This window comes from Cebus imitator, unplaced genomic scaffold, assembly GCF_001604975.1.
Source record: "Cebus imitator isolate Cc_AM_T3 unplaced genomic scaffold, Cebus_imitator-1.0 Scaffold695, whole genome shotgun sequence".
Taxonomy (NCBI): Eukaryota; Metazoa; Chordata; class Mammalia; order Primates; family Cebidae; genus Cebus; species Cebus imitator.
The window spans coordinates 187,772-208,511 of NW_016108010.1; the positions used below are offsets into that span (position 1 = coordinate 187,772).

The 20,740-nt window shown below is 34.1% G+C and overlaps 1 protein-coding gene across 3 annotated transcripts in view; it reads right to left on the reverse strand.

Moving 5' to 3' along the window:
* Nucleotides 1-20,740, reverse strand: part of CEP290 (centrosomal protein 290) — a 90,031-nt gene that overhangs the window by 18,016 nt on the left and 51,275 nt on the right. For all 3 annotated transcript variants that reach the window (XM_037734966.1, XM_037734967.1, XM_037734968.1), the window contains 11 exons: nt 20,170-20,436; nt 19,252-19,359; nt 18,397-18,596; nt 15,572-15,785; nt 14,459-14,596; nt 12,777-12,998; nt 12,312-12,434; nt 6,834-6,979; nt 6,349-6,504; nt 3,619-3,742; nt 3,164-3,172 (listed from right to left, as the gene is read on the reverse strand). In XM_037734966.1, the coding sequence (XP_037590894.1) occupies nt 3,164-3,172; nt 3,619-3,742; nt 6,349-6,504; nt 6,834-6,979; nt 12,312-12,434; nt 12,777-12,998; nt 14,459-14,596; nt 15,572-15,785; nt 18,397-18,596; nt 19,252-19,359; nt 20,170-20,436 (1,707 nt within the window). The remainder of the gene's footprint in view (nt 1-3,163; nt 3,173-3,618; nt 3,743-6,348; nt 6,505-6,833; nt 6,980-12,311; nt 12,435-12,776; nt 12,999-14,458; nt 14,597-15,571; nt 15,786-18,396; nt 18,597-19,251; nt 19,360-20,169; nt 20,437-20,740) is intronic.

The following is a 20,740-nucleotide window of genomic DNA, read 5'->3' on the forward strand; positions in this document are numbered from 1 at the left end:
CACGGGATATGTGACCGTGCCCCTGTGGCTTCCTTGTGGAAAATACTTTATGGTTTGTCCTTGATCAGTGATTAAGCAGGCACCAGCTGCCTACCTAGTTTATCTTGGTTCTATGAGAAAACACAGAACACCCGTTTGTTAATAATAATCACCTGTTCAGAGAGACTAAATACATGGGTCAGAATCTGCTTGAGACCCTCGGCCCCCTGAGGCTCTTGGCTCAGAAGGGTGTTGGCCCCTGGGTAGTCCCACTTTGCTGTTCTATCTGGGTCTCTGCTTCTTAATGCCTTCAGCACCGCCTGGGTGGGGGTCTCTACAGCTGAGCTGGACTCGGTAATTTATGGTGGTTTTGCTGGTCCAAAGTAGGGCATGATTGTTATCTAACCATTATGGGTCAAACTGTGTTCCCCTCACACTAAACATTTATATATTAAAGTCGTAACTTCCAATACCTCAGAATGTGACTTTATCTGGAGACTGTGTCTTTACAGAGGTAATCAAGTTAAAATGAGATTTTAGGGTAAACCCTATTCAACTATGATTGCTATCCTTATGAAAAGGAAAAATTTGGGGATTTAGACACAGAGACATGTACAGAAAAAAGATGATTGAAGAGACAGCGAAAAGATGGCTATTTATAAGCCAAGGAGAGAGGTTTGGGAAAGATCTTTCCCTCATATTGTTCAGAGGAAAGCAACCCTGCTTACATCTTGATTTTGGACTTCTAGGTCTCCAGAACTAAGACCATAAATTTCTATTGTTTAAGCCACCAAATCTGTAGCAGTCTGTTACAGCCACCTTAGCAAATGAATATACTAGGCTACAAAAGAACTGCCTTAATTCTTTCCTTCTTCAGAAAGCTTTCCTTCATTCTTTGAGCTAAAATAACAGTTCCCTCCTTTGAAACCCATCAATATTATATTTGCATTTCTTCTGACCTGAATCTACATTGGGTTATTAGTTATGTTTATTGTTACTTGTTATTCTAAATTTTATTTTTTTAAACTGTGCTTAATTATATTTTTCTATGCATTTTTCTATAAATTAGAATACCACCTACCTCACAGGACTGTTATAAGCATCATATGAAATAATTTTTAAAAATTATTCAGCACAACTTTCTTTTCTTCTCCTGTATTCCCTTCAGTCTCTATTGGCTTAACGGGCTGTAAAGTCAGTTATTCCACCAACATTATGGGTCTTAAAATTTATAATTATAAAATACCTATTATATAGGACTTTATAACATCTTTTAGATCCAGACTGCATGTGTCCATCTGATTTTTGTTTGAGAAGTGTATGCATATGCATATATGCAGTGGCAAAAAAAGAAGATACACATTTTTGTTGATGTATGTAAATCACAGGAATACATTTCCACTTTCTAAGAAAGCTCAAGTATACATTCAAATGCTACCACTATTAGGTTAATACTAGGCAAATTCTACCACTGACAAGGTTGTCAGTTTTCACATTTTATAAATGAAGGCACTAGACAGGATAACTTTTAAGGTTATTTCAGACATGGACACCTGTAATTCCCTGTCCCTGGGCTCTTCTGTCTCCCTAACTTCTTCTCTTTTGTGGTACCTATTTGATTCAGCAAATGATAAATACCTATGGTATTTGGTAGAGATGGGGTCTCTCAAAGCTGGTCTTTGACTCCTGGCCTCAAGTGCTTCTGACACATTGGCCTCCCAAAATGCTGGGATTGTAAGCATGAGCCACTTTACCCAGCTTATGTGAAAAATATGCTTAGGCATAGAGCCTAACACCATTTATCATTATCATTATTATTATTTTAGATACAGGGTATCACTCCATCGCCCAAGCTGGAGTGGAATAGGGCAATGTAACATCAAACTCCTGAGCTCAAATGATCCTCCCACCTCAGCCTCCCTAACAGCTACGACTATAAATGTGTTCTACTACTTCTGTTTAAATTTTTAAATCTTTTGTAGAGAGAGGGGGTCTGGCTATGCTGCCCAAGCTGGTCTCAAACTCTTGGCCTCAAGCAATCTTCCTGCCTCTGCCTCCCAAAGGGATTACAGGAGTAAGCCACAGCATCCTGCCTGAGCCTAACACAATATAGACAGCAACATATGTGATATCTCATAAAAGTATCTGTTATAAAACATGGCCAAAAAAGCCATGAAAGGAACATGCCATATATCTTAGGATGTTGCACAACACTGTAACAAAATTTTACTGACATAATTCACTGTAGTGAGATCTTACTTCTAAATATAGCTAGATGCATTAGAAATTTCTAAGGCAAAACAATCACCTCTTAAGTGCCTTATTTTTGCTATTCATTTATCTAATATGATATTAAGTGAACACCAATTATTAAAAAAAAAGCACTAAACCAAATTAGAAAATGCATATTCACTAATTTTTGTAGGAACTAGTCAAAAGAGCTTCAGATAAAGCTTACTAATAGTTAATACTTTTTCTAAATCTTACACACTTTCCCTTTTGCACTATATATGTATGTAAGCTACTTACTATAAGAAAATTCAGTTAACAAAGAAAGGACGGCCATGTATCCAAACCAGGGATGTGTCCTTTCGTGGCTGGACTGGCGCATCAGTTTCATCACCTGCCTGTGCATCACCTTCAGCACACTGATCCACGGCATCAGCAACTGTCACATAATCACAGTCCTCCATAGCATATTTTTCTGGATCCCCATAGTTGTTGTGACTGACATCTTCGGCTATGTGTGTCTTTCTTTTCTCACTCTTGCCTATCTTATTCTCTTCCTCATTTTTATGTTCCTGTTTATCATTTTGACAACGTTCTTGATTAATTTTATCACCTTAGGATCATGATTCATTTTCAAAAAAGGAGTTACAATCTGCTACCATTTGTTGATGTAAATTGACTTTACTATTTGGTCTTGCCTCAGATTTATTTAACTCAATAAGATCTACAATATTTTCTGATTTGTATTTTTCATCATTACTGTAATACCACAGAATATTTCTCAGTACCCAATTATGTGAGTAATTCTTGGCACCTATTCTCTTCCCATTTTTAATTCTGAGTGTTGCTATGATCTTTTTTGGTTCTCAACAAAGTGTTTCTTTTGTGAAAAATATCAGGCCTTGTATTTATTAATAATGGTTACAAGCAATGAAAACATAGTTGTGTCACATACCTGATTCTGCTTAAGGTGGAAGAATGAAGAACCATGAAAAGAAAAAAAAATACACTAAGTATTAAAAAAAATCCAACAAATAATTCTACATTAATGATTAATGAGTTTTTATAAACTAAAACTATACCATAAATATTTGAATGGAAACAGTCCTAGAACATGTTTTCCTGTTTTAACTGTATACTGTTGCCACAGCAAAATACACAGGGATAACTACACATTTAAAATTTCTAGAATTCATTTATGAGTTTTATGCAAAGCTTAAGAATCTTAAGTCTACTGTTATTATGTTAAAAAGAATTATATTATTATTCATCACTGGTAAAAATAAAAGTTGCATTTACTGTATTACTATTAAGGAGAAAGCTGTAATACTTTTGGCCAGATTAAGAAATAAGTTGATTTCACTTTTATGCATTTAAACACAGAAAAAAAGAAAAAATATATACACTTACTGAAGGCCTAGAATATGCATCCTTTGAAAACTGTTTTTCCAAAGCATGAAGTTTCTCTTGGAGGTATCTATTTTGTAAGTGTAAATCTTCTATAACAGAATCCCGAGGAAGAGCTTGGTGGGCCCTATGAACAAAAACCAGACTCTTTACTATTCACATTTCTACTTTTCTCTGTTATACTATATAAAAATACAAGATAGAAAAGTGCAATGTGTTTATTAACACTATTTTAAAATTCTTCAAACCTTCTAAACTTTACAAAAAATAAATTAGGATATCACAATTAGTATTATAAAACAATCCTCTACTTCTCAGAGCATTCACTGAAGGGCTCCTTTAAATGGTGAGTCAAAAAGTGTATTTTGATGTAATGAAATACATTACCATTTCTAAAGAACATGAATCTATTTATATGGAATTACATAAGATAGTTAAACAAAAATACTATTTTAAAATATTATATAATAATTGTATAATATCCATGGTCTTCTCAAGAAGCTTAAGGATCTAAAAAGACCCTTAAGGATTCCAGATAATAATTTAACACTTCAAGTCTAAATACATTTGCCTGACCTACAAAACCCTCTTTGAGTGGCACCTCCACATCTAGCCAGCCTTACTGTCCAGGAGTCTGCCTTTACTTAGGTAAATACAAATCCACTCTTAGCCATACATGAAATTTACTCTTGCCTCTTATCTCTGCGAGGGTTCTCCTCTTTGATATTCCCCTCCCCTTTAATACCTAGATCTGATTCATAAAATTTAGAAATTCGAACTTGAGTTCAGAGAGAAGACAAATTCAATGGTTTCTATAGTCTCCAACTACTTCAGCCCACACAAACTCATATTATTAGAGAAAAAAAAAAGCCTCTAAAAGTAATAAAAGGTTTCAAAACTAAAATGATTTGATCCTTGTAAAACCTGCAAAGAAGAAGAAAAGTGTTTTGTTTTGAACATATGTTTAGACAAAGAAAAACAAGGAGGGTAAATCCACTGCTGAACAGTAACTATTAACAGATGTTAAGAGAAAGAAAAATTCCTCAATAATTTGTTTCTTCCCTATCAAGGAAAATTCTAAAGATTTAAGAAACAGTAACTTAGAAGGAAAAGAAAAGAATGTGGATTTGAAGCTCCTGAGAGTGCTCCTTTAAATAAGTTCAACTTCATATATTCACATCACATTCATAATGACACAACAGTAAACAGACATTAACACAAACAAATTTATGATAATTTTTGGAGATTAATGGAAACAGTGTTATAAAGGGTAAATACTGTCACATCCAAATGTTGCAGGTAGATACTAGCCCTTTACAAGGATCATGATACGATTACAGATCATTTGTAAATGCCAAGAAGGAGAAATAGCAAATTAGTTAAAACCAACCTAAGTTTACCTTGGAAGAAATGAGTGAAACAGAAGATTAAATAGTTTTAGTTGTTGTTAGGACTATAGAAAATTAAAAAGTTTTAAATGTTAGCACATGATTTTATTTTGCTTTTCACGACCATGACTGTATCAGAAAATATAGCTTGGAAAGAGATTGCAAAACACATACTCACAAAATCTCAAAGGCTCTGCAAAGAAATGACATGGGTGATGCAGGACAGGGGGCCTGGTTCCAGGTACAATGGAGTAAATATATTCAATTTTCTCTCTCCTAATTGCATGCAGCAACCCTTTGAGGACTCCGCAAAGGAGTAGAAGGCAGATTACAACAGAATACCAAAATTTAAAGTAGCAGCAAGCAGGTGATAAATTTACCTTTTCTTTTATTCTGCCTGCCCTGAAGACATTATTTGAAACCTGAAGATGGGTATCTGCACTGATGGAAAGAGCTCCAGGTAAACCTTCTAGTTCTAGCCCAAGTAAAGAGAAAGGGAATCTTTTAACACTCAGAATTTGAAAATACCTCATTATTTTTTTCCTCTTTTCTTTCATGCCCCAACCCTTAAGCCATCCCACAGTAGTGGTAATAGAGGCTGCAATGGGAACTCCACAGGAGCTACTATTTTTGGGGAGAGAAATCTTCTCCAATTGGTAGAGCTATAATACTAAAAGGGTAAGTTGAAAGTAGTTTTTTTCTTCCTCTTTCTACCCTCCTCTTGCTTGCTCGGCTGCAGAAGTGTGCAACTCCGAAGTACACAGCATCAGTGGTTAACTAAAGACACAAATGGAAATCCCTAGGGAAACAAAGTATCAGAGAGATGGCAGAAACAGAGGCGCTTATGAACTTCCGGGCTCACTCTTGAGCTGTACATGTAAGGATCTATCCTAATGAGAATACCAGTTTCTCAGAACTGAACTAATGGTACCTAGCCCACATACCGGACCATTAATTGAGAGGTATACAGGCAGGACAGATATGAAGAGTATTGTAAAGGCTTTAATATTAGTTGAAAACGCAGCTAATATTAAAACCACAGCCCACAGACATGAGGTTGGAACTTGTGGCCTTAACCTAATTAGACCAATTGCATGCTGAAACAAAAATATCTACATTTTTCCATAGAATTTAAACAAGAACGAGAGTCTCACAATATAATATTCAAAAGGTCAAAAATACAATCCAAAATTATGTGTCATACAAAGAACCAGAAATAGCTCAATTCACATGGGAAAAGACAACATAACCCAAACTTAAGACAACATACATTTATTTCAATTTCTACGGGTCAACCAGTTTTTCTTCATTATAATGGGTAGCACATTTCCACATAATAGCTTACCTCATATACAGTATGTCATTTTCTAAGTCAAGATTTCTCTTTTTTAATTCTTCCAATTCCTTTTCTGACTCCAAAGCTCGTACTCCCAAAACTTGATCAACAGTCATGCCAGTTGTTTTTAGTTTCCTCTGCAAAGTAAGTTTCTCTTTATCAGCTCTGTGGAATTTAATATAGAATCATGAAACATACCGTTCAGTGTTTGGCTTTTCAATTGCGCACTCATTACCAAATCAACATATAAAAATTATATCATCCTGTGTTTGTCAGAAGCTAATTTATAACAAAATCACAGGAAAATCCATTTATAATTGTTAAAATATATTTAAAACACATTTTAAAGAAAATAAAAAGTAAATCATAGATAATAAATGATCATTTAAACTAGACCATTTCTCATATTATCAACTATGATAAAGCTACATAATTTCCAGGTCATTAAAGAATTTTACACATATAACCAGTTTTATAATGATATTCAAACTCACTTAGCAAAAAGATCCTTCAAAGTATTCAACTGCTTTGTTAAAGTATAGACTTCTCCCTCTTTCTCTTTTAACTTGTTTCGAATTCCTTCTATTTTGGCTTGCCATTTTTTACCTTCTTCCCACCTAATTAATTCTTCTTTAGCGTTCTGTAAACAAAAACAAAGGAAGTAGGAAAGTTAACAATTATTATTTTAACTTTTCTTTAAGATTTATCAATTACAATTTTCCAAGAAAAATTGTAAACTGCTATTTCCTAGAGAATATTTGTAAATATGTTCATTTTGAAATGCTTGGGACCAGCAGTGTTTTGAAATTCAGATTTTTTAAAAAAATTTCTGGAATATCTGCATATACATACTGAGATATTTTAGGGATGGGTCCCAAGTCCAAACTCAGAATTCTCTTATGTTTCATATACACTTTCTACACATAGCTTGGAGGTAGTATTATACAATATTTTTAATGATTTTGTACATGAAACAAAGTTTTGACTGTGTTCTGACTGCAACTCATCATCTGAGGTCACTTAAGAATTTTCTACTTGTGACATCATGTTGGTGCTCAAAAAATTTTGTATCTTGCAGCATTTCAGATTTCAGATTTTGGGATCAGAGATATTCAACCTGTATAATGCCTAGAATCTTCAGGCATACCAAGCTATTAGGAAAACTGCTCTTTAGGCTAATTATGGTTTATTCTATCACAAGACAAATAAAATTCTGGGAGACAGTTCTGACTAATGCCAATACCCTTAAGGAGTCTTTAAATGAAGATTCTAATACAATCATGACTATACTAAGCTTCTAACAAGAATCCTCTGTACAAATGACCAACCTCATCTGTTATCCCATGACAATTTCCTACCATCAGAGCCCCTTCAAGTCTTCAATGCACATTACTTCACTCATAATGACAGATATCTGTTTAGTGCTAACCACGTGCCAAGTACTACTCTTGGTACCAGGAACAGAAGCAATGACTAAATAAGATAAAAAACCGTATCTTCACGAATCTTACTATCTAGTTGATGCTAGTTGGTTAGGTGGATTGGGGAGAAGGGAGCAAACTGCAGATAATAAAACAAGAAACGAATCTAAATCTATTTTGTAGTAAGTTAGCTAGTTGTAAGCGCTAAAAAAAAAAAATGAAATGGAAAGGAATTATGGCATTTCAAGAGGTAAGTGTCATGGTTTATTATATCTATGATAAAGGAGCCAAAGAAAGCCTATCCAAAGCAGAATAGTCCTATGCACTGAACAACTTTCAAATGTTCCACTGGATATTCATATGGCAAAAAAATTCTGCTTACAATAGTCTGAGCTAAGAATTTATCTCCAACTCACACATTACGTAATGTTTTAATGGTTTTACTATATACTAAGTTTTCTAGGAATACAACGGTCTCATAAAAAGTAAGATTATAGACATTGTTTTGCTGAGAACTATACCAACAATTTGTTTACCATTTTGGAAATCAAATTACAAATGGCAATACCATCATGACCCATGAGTTGCCAACAGAACACATTTGTGTCAGTCTACATTTGTAGCTTTGAATTCACATTAATGAAGATGCAAACCATGATTAATTAATCATATTTTCCAACGCAGTCATGTCAAAGCATTTACATGTTGAAATATGAATATTCTTTTTATGTTCCCAGTATATATTTCATTTAGGACATTCACAATGATATTTTTGAAATTACATAAGTAGGTAGAGTTTATATTAACTGAATTTCAATTGTAACAGTCAACAGGACATTATGAAACATTATATTTTTGATTAAAGAGAATGTGTGAACTTGAAAGTGTTGAGAACCATGGTTTAAAGTCAAATTCCCAGTGCGATGGCTCATGCTTGTAATCCCAGCACTTTGGGAGGCCAAGGCAGGAAGACTGTTTGAGCCCAGAGTTCAAGACCAGCCAGGGCAACATAGTAAGATATCGTTTCAAAAAAATTAAAAAATAAGAAATAAAGCCAAATTCTCAACTAAAATTAGTTGTCTTATCAAAATGATCTTCTCAAATAATGGAGAACAATATTCTCCAATTCTTTTCTCTAATACTAATCAATTTTTTTACCTTATTTAATTTGGCTAATAAGTGCCCTTTAAAAAATATAAAAACTTCAGGCTGGGCATGGTGGCTCACGCCTGTAATCCAGCACTTTGGGAGGCCAAGGCCAGCAGATCACCTGAGGTCAGGAGTTTGAGACGAGACTAATCAACATGGTGAAACCCCGTCTTTACAAAAAATATAAAAATTAGCCGGGCATGGTGGCAGACACCTGTAATCCTAGCTACTCGGGAGGCTGATACAGGAGAATCGCTTGAATCAGGGAGTCGGAGGTTGCAGTTAGCCAAGATCGAGATTACGCCACTGCACTACAGCCTGGGTGACAAGAGCAAACCTCCATCTCAAAAAAAAAAAAAAAAAAAAAAAAAAAAACCCCAAAAAAAAAAAAAAAAAAAAAAAAAAAGTAAAAACTTCACTATGTGGTTGATAGTTATTAATTTCATTTTTTCTGAAATATGTACAAGAATTTTTCTGTACTCCCATACTGGTATTTACATTTCTGGGAGTACAGCAGCTATGTAATTAAATAATCCTGCAGCACCCAGCACTTTATTGGGTTTTGACAATTCTATCCCACCTGGCATTACCTGCTAAATTAAGATTAAGGGAAGCAAGACTGAAAAAACAATTGAAAAATAAGTAGAAAAACAACAAAGGTGAATAGTACTGTGAGTATTGTGGTGTTATAACATATAGGCTTTGGTTAGTGGTTACTGGCTTATAACTCCCAAAGCACTTATCATCATCTTTAGTTATAATATTGAGTGTGTTGGGCCTCTGGAGCAGACCTAAGAAAAAAGAGTGTCTCTGACCTTCTCCTGCCCTTCTTTCACCTGCCCTAAGGCAGGTAATCGTCCCCTGTTTTTCTGAATGTGGGTCATAAAACCATAATACAAGGGGGTTCTGCCCCATATCCTAGGGAGAAGAAATACTGATGTCTTGAAGCTTCCCTAAAAACCCAAGAGGACTGGGCTCAGAAAGCTTCTGGAGAACTGAACATGTGGAGGTTCCTAGAGGAGGGTGGCACCCCAGAAGGGTATGGAAGTTCCATATCCCTTCCCCCATATCTCTCCTTATACATCTCTTAACCTCTATCCATTGTAATAACCTTTATTATAAACTGGTAAATGTAAGTAAATGTTTCCCTGAGTTCTGTGGGCCACTCCAGCAAATTAAACCCAAAGCTGGGGGCTAGCGTGTGAGAACTCCAGAAGTCATGGAGGCCTGACTTGGAACTGGATCTGAAACAAGATCTCTATGGGATCTGACACTATCTCCAGGCAGATAGTGAATTGAACTAGATGACACCCACTTGGTGTCTGCTGCCAAACCGACTGCTTGCTTGCTGATGCAGAGGAATCCCCACATATTTTGGGATCAGAGAAGTCTTTTGCACTGACTGTTGTTATGGTTTGAGGACAGGAGAAACACATGGTTTGAGCACTTTTTCCAAAACAAGTATGTTCTAGACTGAAGGGGAAGAGGGGAAAAGATTGGATGATAGGAGAGTAGTTCTCTTTTCATGTTTTCTGCACCAAAAGCTTCATATGTATGGATTTCAGAATAATACTATTATAACATTTAAAAATTTACATTCATTCAACAAATACAGAGCATCTACCATGTGCCAGGGATTGTTCTAGGTGCTGGGAATACAACAATAAGTAATAACAGGCAAAGTTCCTGCCATCAAAGCTGATGGTCTAATAAGAAAAAACAAAAGATGAACATACAGACAAGTAAATGTCTAGTATGTTAAGATAGTAATAAATGCTATGGAGAAAGAAATTCAAGGCCCAGGGGTGGGTTTTGTTACATAAGTAGACTACAAATGCTGTTTACAGAGAAAAAAGTACTAAAATTTCTGAACAATATGAAAGTATTTCTTTAGTATAAATTAGAAATGCTCAACCACTAAAGAATCTGAAAAAATGTTCTCACTAGATTCTTGAATACTAATTTTAATATCGGGCATTGACCCCTGTATTCTCTTTCCAGTTAGTAGCAATACCTTATACTATTATTGATGTGATGGCTTACAAAAGACTTCTGCATATCATTTCATTTTATTGTAAAATAATCTTGAGAAATTGTCAATACAGATATTATTATTCCCACTTTAAGGAGGGATAAACTGAATAAATAAGCCAAATAACCTGAAGCATAGAAGAGTCCACGCAAAGCCACAAGGCTTGTAAAGCATTCTGACAGAAATCAGATTAAAAACTGGTATAGAAACATACCAGTTAGGAACAAACATACCAGTTTCTAACATATCCCCATTTAAGGATAAGATTAGGCCTATCCCTAATTAGAGGGTTAGCAAAGATGGAAATCCGAAAGAGTAAGGACATTTTGATCTTACAGTTTTCACCAGCAAAGCTTCTGACAGCAAGCACGTTGTGACTCCATGCAAATAGTGTCATCAAAATTACACTGACATTAACGAATTTTTATAGAAAATAAATTCTGGAGTATTATACTCTATTAAAACATTTGAATTCCATTACATATCTTCTATTTAATGCCTTTAAAGACAGAATTTTCTTTTCCATTTTCATGTTATTGAAATTATTTTATAGATATTGAATATTTTCTGGGTAAATTTTATAATAAAAACTTTTCCTAACCATAGCTATTCCATACTGATTTTCTTCAAGGGTAAATATTACTACTAACACCAACATTTCCCAGTTCACTTTTGGTATTTTGAATCTTACCAAGTTATCTCCAATTTATTGTCTATAACAAATTTAATTACATACATTTTAGCCTATTTTAGTTTATTGAATGGTTGATTATTTCAATCAGTAATTTTTATTACAAAACAGTTGACTATGACCTATAAAATTTTAAGAAATTTCTCCCAGAGTTAATCTATGAGCAGATTGGTTACTGATTATTACTGCAAATACTGAATATATTCCAAATCACTTTGCTATCAGAAATAAGAGCCTAGTCTCCTGAAGGATAAAAAGGACATATCTGGGTTCAAGCTGAGGTCTTAAAATGCCTATCTTTCTGTTCCAAAAGTGAAAAACACCAACCTGTGTAAATGATTACTTTGGGGAGAAATGATACACAGTTGAATATGTAAGATGTGAATATGTAAGTACCTTAGAGGTACTCTAATGTAAAAAAGATGAATGGAATTGATGTAGTAATTTCCAAATAAGAGTTACATTACAGGTGTCTCCTCAAGTAGACTGTAAATTTCTACAGAACAGAAACTTGTTTTATACTTCACTACGTTATCTAATACTACTTATAGTCCTCAAAATGCAGAATTAATACAGCCAAATCCTCAAATTAAGGCAGTATACTAATGTTAATCAACTATATATTTAACTTACTCTGTCACTCCCTTAAGCATATTAGTCTGTAGGTTTCTTCACATACCTTTTCTTTCATAGGTTTTAGGTCTGCTTCATCCACCTTTCTTTCTAATTGGCTTTCTAGTTTTTTAACTTTTCTTTGGAGTTCTTCAATTACACGTTGTTTATTATCTATCAGGGGTTTGCCCTAAAAAATAAAATGTATTTTTGTATTTTTACAAATAAATATGAAACAAAATAGACAGAAAATATTTCAATTATATAATAGACACTTCCTGAAGCTATCACTGACCATACTTTCTAAATGACATTTTTCTTACATAAGATAATCTGGTAGCTGCTTCTGAATTTTAATAAAATAAGCTACTCTAGAACTATAAACACAATAGAAGTCACCAAAGAAATTACATTAATCAAAGTGTTTTGAAAGTCAGTTTTAACAAATAGCACAGAAAAAATTATAAAGTGGAAATAAGCTACTGCCTCTATATTGTAAATCAGATGTAATCAGAGTTAAACATAGAATCACCTGTAATCCATTGGTTAGTCTTTTAATTTGCCTTTTCAGTTCATCATTCTCTTGATCAATTTCATCCTTCTCTCGAAGTATTTTATTATAGGCTTTTTGTTTCTTTTGCAGTTCATTATTCAAGTCATTCAAATTATCAGTTAGTGAGTTTTCTTTATTTTTACTTGCTTTAAGTGCTTCTTTCAATTTTAAAAGATTTTCATTTAAATCTTCAACTTGTGACTAATAAGAAAAAAAAGACAAAAGAAGATTCTTCATCAACTATCAATGATAAAAGCAACAAAAAACAGAAAATATACCACTATAAAAAAATTTCAGTCTGAATTTTTAAGTATACAAGCGGGAAAAAATGCAAACTACATGTATTTTTTCATGTTGTCAAGTCTACCTTGAGGAAAAAAATGTAAAACTAGTATAAACCAATTTATCTTCAATGAACACCCACAAAGAAAATTTTATCAAATATGCATGTTTCATTTTGGCTGAATTAATTAAATAAACAAGCATATAACAATATAAATGGCAATGTTTGAAACACTATGAAGCATAAGAGTAGTATAAAACAAATATCTGACTTGAATCTTTATAGAAATAAGACATAAGAGTCTTTTACGGAAATAAGACATAAAAGAGTAACTCACAATACTAGACACTATGTATGCCACCAGAAAGCAGTTGCTAGTTGTCCTATGGTGCGAATGATGGGGATACTCTATAAGATATTCTGGAAAAGGTGAAACTATGAAGACAGTAAAAAGATCACTGGTTGCCAGGGGCTTGGTGAGGTGGGGAGGGGGGAATGAAGAGGAGAGGCACAGAAGATTTATTTTTAGGGCAGTGAAAATACCCTCTGTGAAACTACAACAATGGATACACATCACTATACATTCGTCTAAACACACAGAGTGTAAAATACCAAGAGCTAAAACAGAGGTAAACTTGCATTCTGGGTGATTATGATGTATCAATATAGGTTCATCAATTGTAACAAATGCACCACTCTGGGGAGCAGGGGACACATGGAAAATCTCTTAACCTTCCTCTCAATTTTGCTGTGAACCTAACATTGCTCTAAGAAAATAATAAAGTCTTTAAAAAATCCTAGGTAGGCCGGGCGCGGTGGCTCAAGCCTGTAATCCCAGAACTTTGGGAGGCCAAGGTGGGTGGATCACAAAGTCAAGAGATCAAGACCATCCTGGTCAACATGGTGAAACCCCGTCTCTACTAAAACTACAAAAAATTAGCTGGGCATGGTGGCGCGTGCCTGTAGTCCCAGCTACTCAGGAGGTTGAGGCAGGAGAATTGCCTGAACCCAGGAGGCGGAGGTTGCGGTGAGCCGAGATCGCGCCATTGCACTCCAGCCTGGGTAACAAGAGCGAAACTCCATCTCAAAAAAAAAAAAAAAAAAAAAAAAAAAAAAAATCCTAGGTAAATATTTCTTAAATTTAACGCCATTAGAAAGAGTAGTTCATAATGTTCTATCCTTTCCTAATCCCCAAGAATCATTCCATGAATACCATAAAGATACTTATTGTTCAAAAATGCATGTGTGTGTTGATGACTGTCCACCAATAGTGCATTATAAATTCCCTACTCATCAGCAAAATTACTATGTATCAAAGTGAATTCTCTTCCAATAGGAATTATCAGAATTTCTGTTACATTAACACATTGATGTTCACCTTTAGCTCTCTAGTATGTCGATCAACAATTTGTTGAACATTGAGATGGGCCTCTTTTTGAGAAGTTGCAGAAATAATACGTTCTTCAGCAGCTGCTGTCATTTCTGCCCGGAGTTCTAAAAGTGCCCGACTAAGTGCCTAAAAATTATAAAAACAATATAATTTTTTAAGGAAAATTGACATTTTATATGCACAATATATGATACAAAAAAATAAACAAGCTTTATTACTTCCTACTATTTTCCTAAAATACTATGAGTTTAACAGAACATATTTTGCAAATTAACAACTCAACTTTTTCAAATGAATCTTTTGTAATTATACTCAATTCTTTCCACATTGAATGTGAACGTTCAAAATCTTAATAATGCTTTTGAGAACTCAGCATTAAATCAAGTAGTTTGTATTACAAAAATCAGATGTTTTGTTTTCAAATATCCAAGTTTAGATATTTAAATTAGTCACTTAGTACATCCTCCCATATGAAATTAACTGAATTTCGGTAGACAAAGAAAGGACTAAGAAAGGCTTAAAGTTTATGCATAAATTTCATGAGCTAGCACAGAAAAACAGCAGCAACTTCTAAAACAATTTGAATATATCAAATCTGATATAAATGTTTTAAAACCTAACGAATCAGAGAGTACACTGACCACCTCCATCCCACAAAACCATCCTATGACCACTTTTTTTCATCTCTCCTTTTCCTCGTTACCGTATCTCCCTCTCAATCCCTCAAATTGTTCAAAATTGCTCATTTGTTAAAAATGCTAGCACAAAATCTCAGTAGAAAAAAGACAGTGTAATGTATATATGTATATTTCTATAATGTACATTAAGATTTTTCCCCACTTCACATAGATAATACACAAATCAGATTGATGACAACATAAAAAGATAAATTGAACTATATTTGCCCTGAAAAACAGCACTTAACAAGGCCATTTAACAGAATTGTCTGAAAGACTCTGTTTAACAGCATAAGATAAAAGTTCATACATTTTATTACAACAGAGATTTATGCTACCATCTTTTACAAATTTACAAATCTTCTCTAAAAGCAATCGACCACAAATTTTTCCTAAATCTTGTTAATTTTCTGTTGTTACTTACTTTCTGTTGTTTCTCTTTCAAGGCTAATTGGCTCTTTAGCCGTTCTACTAGATTTCTCATTGTAGTTGTTGGAGCTCTTGAATTTGCTTCTTTTTGAGCCTGAAGGTCAGATTTTAAACACTGTGACTCCTTTTGTGACTGGGCCAGGAGATACCTTAAATCCTCTAGTTCTGCTTTTACTTTTTTCACTTCTTCCTCATGGTTTTCTTGGAGCCTAATGTAAATAAGCATATGTGGGGTTTTTTTTTAACTTTTTATTTTTTTGAGATGGAGTCTCTGTCTCCCAACCTGGAGTGCAGTTCTCAAGTTGGCGCGATCTCAGTTCATTGCAACCTCCACCTCCCAGGTTCAAGTGATTCCCCTGCCTCAGCCTCCTGAGTAACTGGGACTACTGGGGTACGTCATCAGGCGCAGCTAATTTTTGTATTTTTAGTAGAGATGGGGTTGCACTATGTTGGACACGCCAGTCTTGAACTCATGACCTCAGGTGATAAGCTCGTTTTGGCATCCCAAACTGCTGGGATTACAGGTGTGAGCCACCACACCTTGCCAAACATATGTAATTAATAGACTGGCTGCTGCAATTAATACCATGATTAATACAAATTTCACACAGAGCAAATGTTCCATCCTAAGTATACTTAAAATCTAAATCTTGATGCAGACATCCAAATCCAGATAATAATAATAATTATTTATTTCACTTAACTACTATTAACAGCACGTTTTTATTCTAGTTTCTGTCTAATATTTTTGGGAACAATCTTACCAAGTTATTTTGTGGCTTTAGTCAAATAATACAGAGAATGAACAAAATGGCATTTTAAATAGTACGGCTCTTGCAAAATGTGACTGCTTCCTCTATATGATAGTTTCCTAACCACACTACTGGTAACATTTTTGACTGGATAATTCTTTGTTGTTGGTGGGGCTGTCTTGTGCATGACAGGATGTTTAGCAGCATCTTTTGGCTCTATCCAGCTAGATACCAGTAGCACCCCCTAGCCATGACAATCAAAAATGTCACTAGACATTGCCAAATGTCACCAAGAGGGACAACGGTGAAAAACTGATCCCCTATATTTGAGAACTAATGCCCTATATTGACATATTGAAAAGGTGAATATAACTTTCCACAGAAATCACATGTATTATTAATTCATTTATGGTTCAAATTCACTAGCATATCTATAATTACATATATGGAAGTAGATACCGTCAACAGGTATTAGTTAATTCAATTAACCCTATTGCTCATTCAGCATTAAGTCTGTTAAACTGAATTAACATATTGTTGTGCATACAGATACTGCATCTCTACTGAGATTCTGACTAATGAGAGGGAGATAGTGTTAAGAAATGAGCAAATGTTAAACTCTTTGAGGCTTGCTGTTTTGGCAAAACTTAAGTCTAACTTTAAAGAGTCATCATCAAATTGTGAAAATATGAGGTTTTACTTAAGAAATTTCCTAATATACATCAAAATATGCACACAGAGAATACAAGTACAATTTTGGGCTAAAATGACATGATAAGGTACACAACAATAAATTGAAGTATTTCATGTGGCAAAATAAATACATTATATAAGGTATTTCAAGAGATCATGATTTTCTACACCCTGGTATTGGAAGCAAAAACACAAATAATTTTATACTCCAAAACATAACAAATTTACTAGACCAAAAATAACATCTCATGTACAAAATTTAATAGAGTGAGGAAAAGAGACTGAAAATACACATACGCTGTTGCCAATTTCCCTTCTTTTAGAAAGTAATTTCTTAAAAGTGGCAGCTCCTTAACAAAGCAAAAACAGTGTTAATTCTGTTAGAGGCATTTGAATAAGTGAGTAAAGAATCAAAGGCTCTAATAGGGCCTTGAGAGCTGAAATGGAATTATAAGTCAAATAGTTCAACTTTCTAATTTACGCCCATAGAGATAATACTACAATGATTAGAAACTACTTAACTATAAACCTATTTTGAGTTTAAAATCTTATGTTCTGATAAATTGGTTGAACAATGTTTAGAATCTCTATTATGTTCCAGATACTCTTATAAGTGTGTAAACAAAAGTTTTCTCTGTATATGTTATTTTACAATATTCAAATTACTTAAATACATGGTATCATTTGACCTTCATATAACCACCCTGAAAAAGCCAGAGTAAGTACTGTTATTTCCATTTTAAAGATGATGAGGCCGAGTGAGGTGGCTCAGGCCTGTAATCCCAGCGCTTTGGGAGGCCAAAGTGGGTGGATCACTTGAGCTCATGAGTTTGAGACCAGCCTGGGCAACATGGCAAAACCCTGTCTCTACAAAAATACAAAAAACTAGCCAGGTGTGGTGGCACCTGCCTGTAGTGCTAGCTACTCAGGAGGCCGAGATGGGAGGATGGCTTGGGCCTGGGATGTCAAGGCTGCAGTGAGACCAGATCGTGCCACTGCACTCTAGCCTACACAATAGAGCCAGACCTTGTCTCAAAATAAATAAATAAATAAATTGATAAGATAAAACTGAGGCTCAAAGAAGGTAAAAATGAGATTCTGGAAAAGAATCTGTATTGGCTTTTGAGTCAGACTGACTAGTTTCAAATTATGTCTTTCCCATCTTCTCCAGGCATGCTATTAAGCATTCCTGAGGCCATATCCTCTCTGAAAAAGGTAAAAATGATAACATATATAATCAGTAGTCCTGAGGATAAAAATGAGACAATATACATAAAAGTCTTAGAACAGTTCCTGGCATAGCAAACACTTATGTTTATCTTCATTATATCATTATTACCATTGCCTATTTTTACAATACATTTTGGAGACTTACCGTAATTTGGTATTTTCAAATTCTTTTACTTTTAATTCAGTGATTTCTCTTTGTCTCTCTAAATCTTGTGATACTTTCTTTAGTTTGACCAAGAGTGAGGAGAGAGAGTCATCTTGTTCTGCTACTGTCTGTTCCATCTCAGCCAGACGAATAAAATGCTTATTGGTAGGAACTGGAGTGGGAGAGTCTTTCATTAAATCCTATGAAATATGAATATATTAGCAATAGGCATGCATAATTCAATGCCATACTTAATTCTATATTTTTCATTTGGTTCCTTAAATGTCAAAATATAGTATCTAAAATTTAATGATTTAATAGGCAATGAAGGCTTAAAGAAGACAGGAAAGAAATACCTTATTTTTTGTATTTACAAAAGCTAGCAAAGTATCTATATGTAGCAGGAGATCAATAAATGTTAACTGAATTAATGAGGTAAGGCTCAAACATGCTAATTACATTAAAAACATTAAAAGATACACAAAGAACATTAAAAGATGACAGGTCATTTCACACATATGAAACAGAATGATCAAAAGAGGCAAGTATGAGCTGAATTTCGGAGATGTAAAGCAGTTAGTTATAGGTAAACTTACAGTGAGTAGAATTTGAAAAGAAAGGTAGGTAGGTTCATAGAAGATCGAGCATATGGCTAAAGAGTATAAACATAACTTTGTGTGAGGTACAGAAGGAGTTGGGTCTAGGAAGAAGAATGATCAGAACCATGTTTTCAGAAGATTATTTCGGCAACAAAAAGGTAGGGTGACTTCTATTCCAAAAAAGAAGAGCGCTGAATTTTAAATTACATGGTCTCAAAAATCAATAATGAATAGAACAAAGTTCTTAGAATCTTACCCAAGCTGTTTGTTTGAATTTATTTAGTGAACTATCAGCCTGTAGTTCTAATTTGTGATGAAGAATATGAAGGTCTTCCTCATGTTTCTTCACAATTTCTCTTTGCTCCTGTTTTACAGAAAATCGAAACTATATCCTAACTTGTGATTAAAATAAATTCACATTTTAAAGACCTTATATATTTTCTTTTAAATCTTCTAAAATTCCTTTGAGATGAGGAAGAAACGGTATCTCTATGTTTGTACGTATTTAGACCAGTACGCATGTCCCCTCACACAATGTTCAAGTTGACAAGTCCTACCTCAGTTCATAACATATTCTTAATATTAGAATAACATGTATCTATCATCTTTTAGCTTATTTCTAGAAAAAATAAAATGTTAGCTTTTCCCCACAAAGTTCTAACAAATCTGATTTCTACTGATTACCAGTGTGACATATTTTATTCCACCCTATTACCTCAGTCCTCACCTATAAACTCAATTAAAATATTTTTCAAAATCACGATTTTACCATGACAACTACTGCTGGTTTAGTCAGTGTATAGCAGAAAGATACACAAACTGCCAGTTTTATTGACGGAGGTGTAATCCAATCACATGCAAGTAACAATTCTTAAATAGAATCATTTGAAAGCAAGAAAAGAACTACCACTTTAGGGCAAAATAATATTTAGCATTGGATTAAAAAAACATAATAAATAAAACAACTCCTGGTTTAGTCAGTGTATAACAGAAAGATACACAAACTGCCAGTTTTACTGACGGCGGTGTAATCCAATCACATGCAAGTAACAATTTTTAAATAGAATCATTTGAAAGCAAGAAAAGAACTACCACTTTAGGGCAAAATAATATTTAGCACTGGATTAAAAAAACATAATAAATAAAACAGCAAATTCATAATATAATAAAATACCTCTCTGGCTTTCTCTAGAAGATGTTGATATTTCTTTACTACTTCTTCTTTTTGATTTAACCTTGCTTGCATATTTGCAATAGTTTGATGAGCAATTTTCAATGTGTGATGAGATTTTGGTTCCATCTCTTTTCTGCCTAGCTCAGCTATGAGCTTTTCTCTTTCTGCAGTGGCGGGCAATCGAAGCCTCAGTTCATTGATTACTTTGTCTCTTGACAGTATATTTTGTTCTGCTAACCTTAAAGCAGATTCTTTCTCTTTTAGCTTCTGCAATGATTAAATCACAATAAATCATTAAAGTATCTTTTTTCCTTTAAAATACTTCATTTGAATTTCAGATTAGTTATTAGCAAAAAAATTTTCACTTTATTTTTCACATCATATGTACAATAGCCATTTGATACTTAATAAGGTTAAAATATTTCTAATTGACAGCAATTATTTACATAGTTTGTTTATAAGAGTATTACATGTTAGAAACTTCATTGTTATGACAAAAATAAAATTTAATTAATGGGCCGGGCACGGTGGCTCACGCCTGTAATCCCAGCACTTTGGGAGGCCGAGGCGG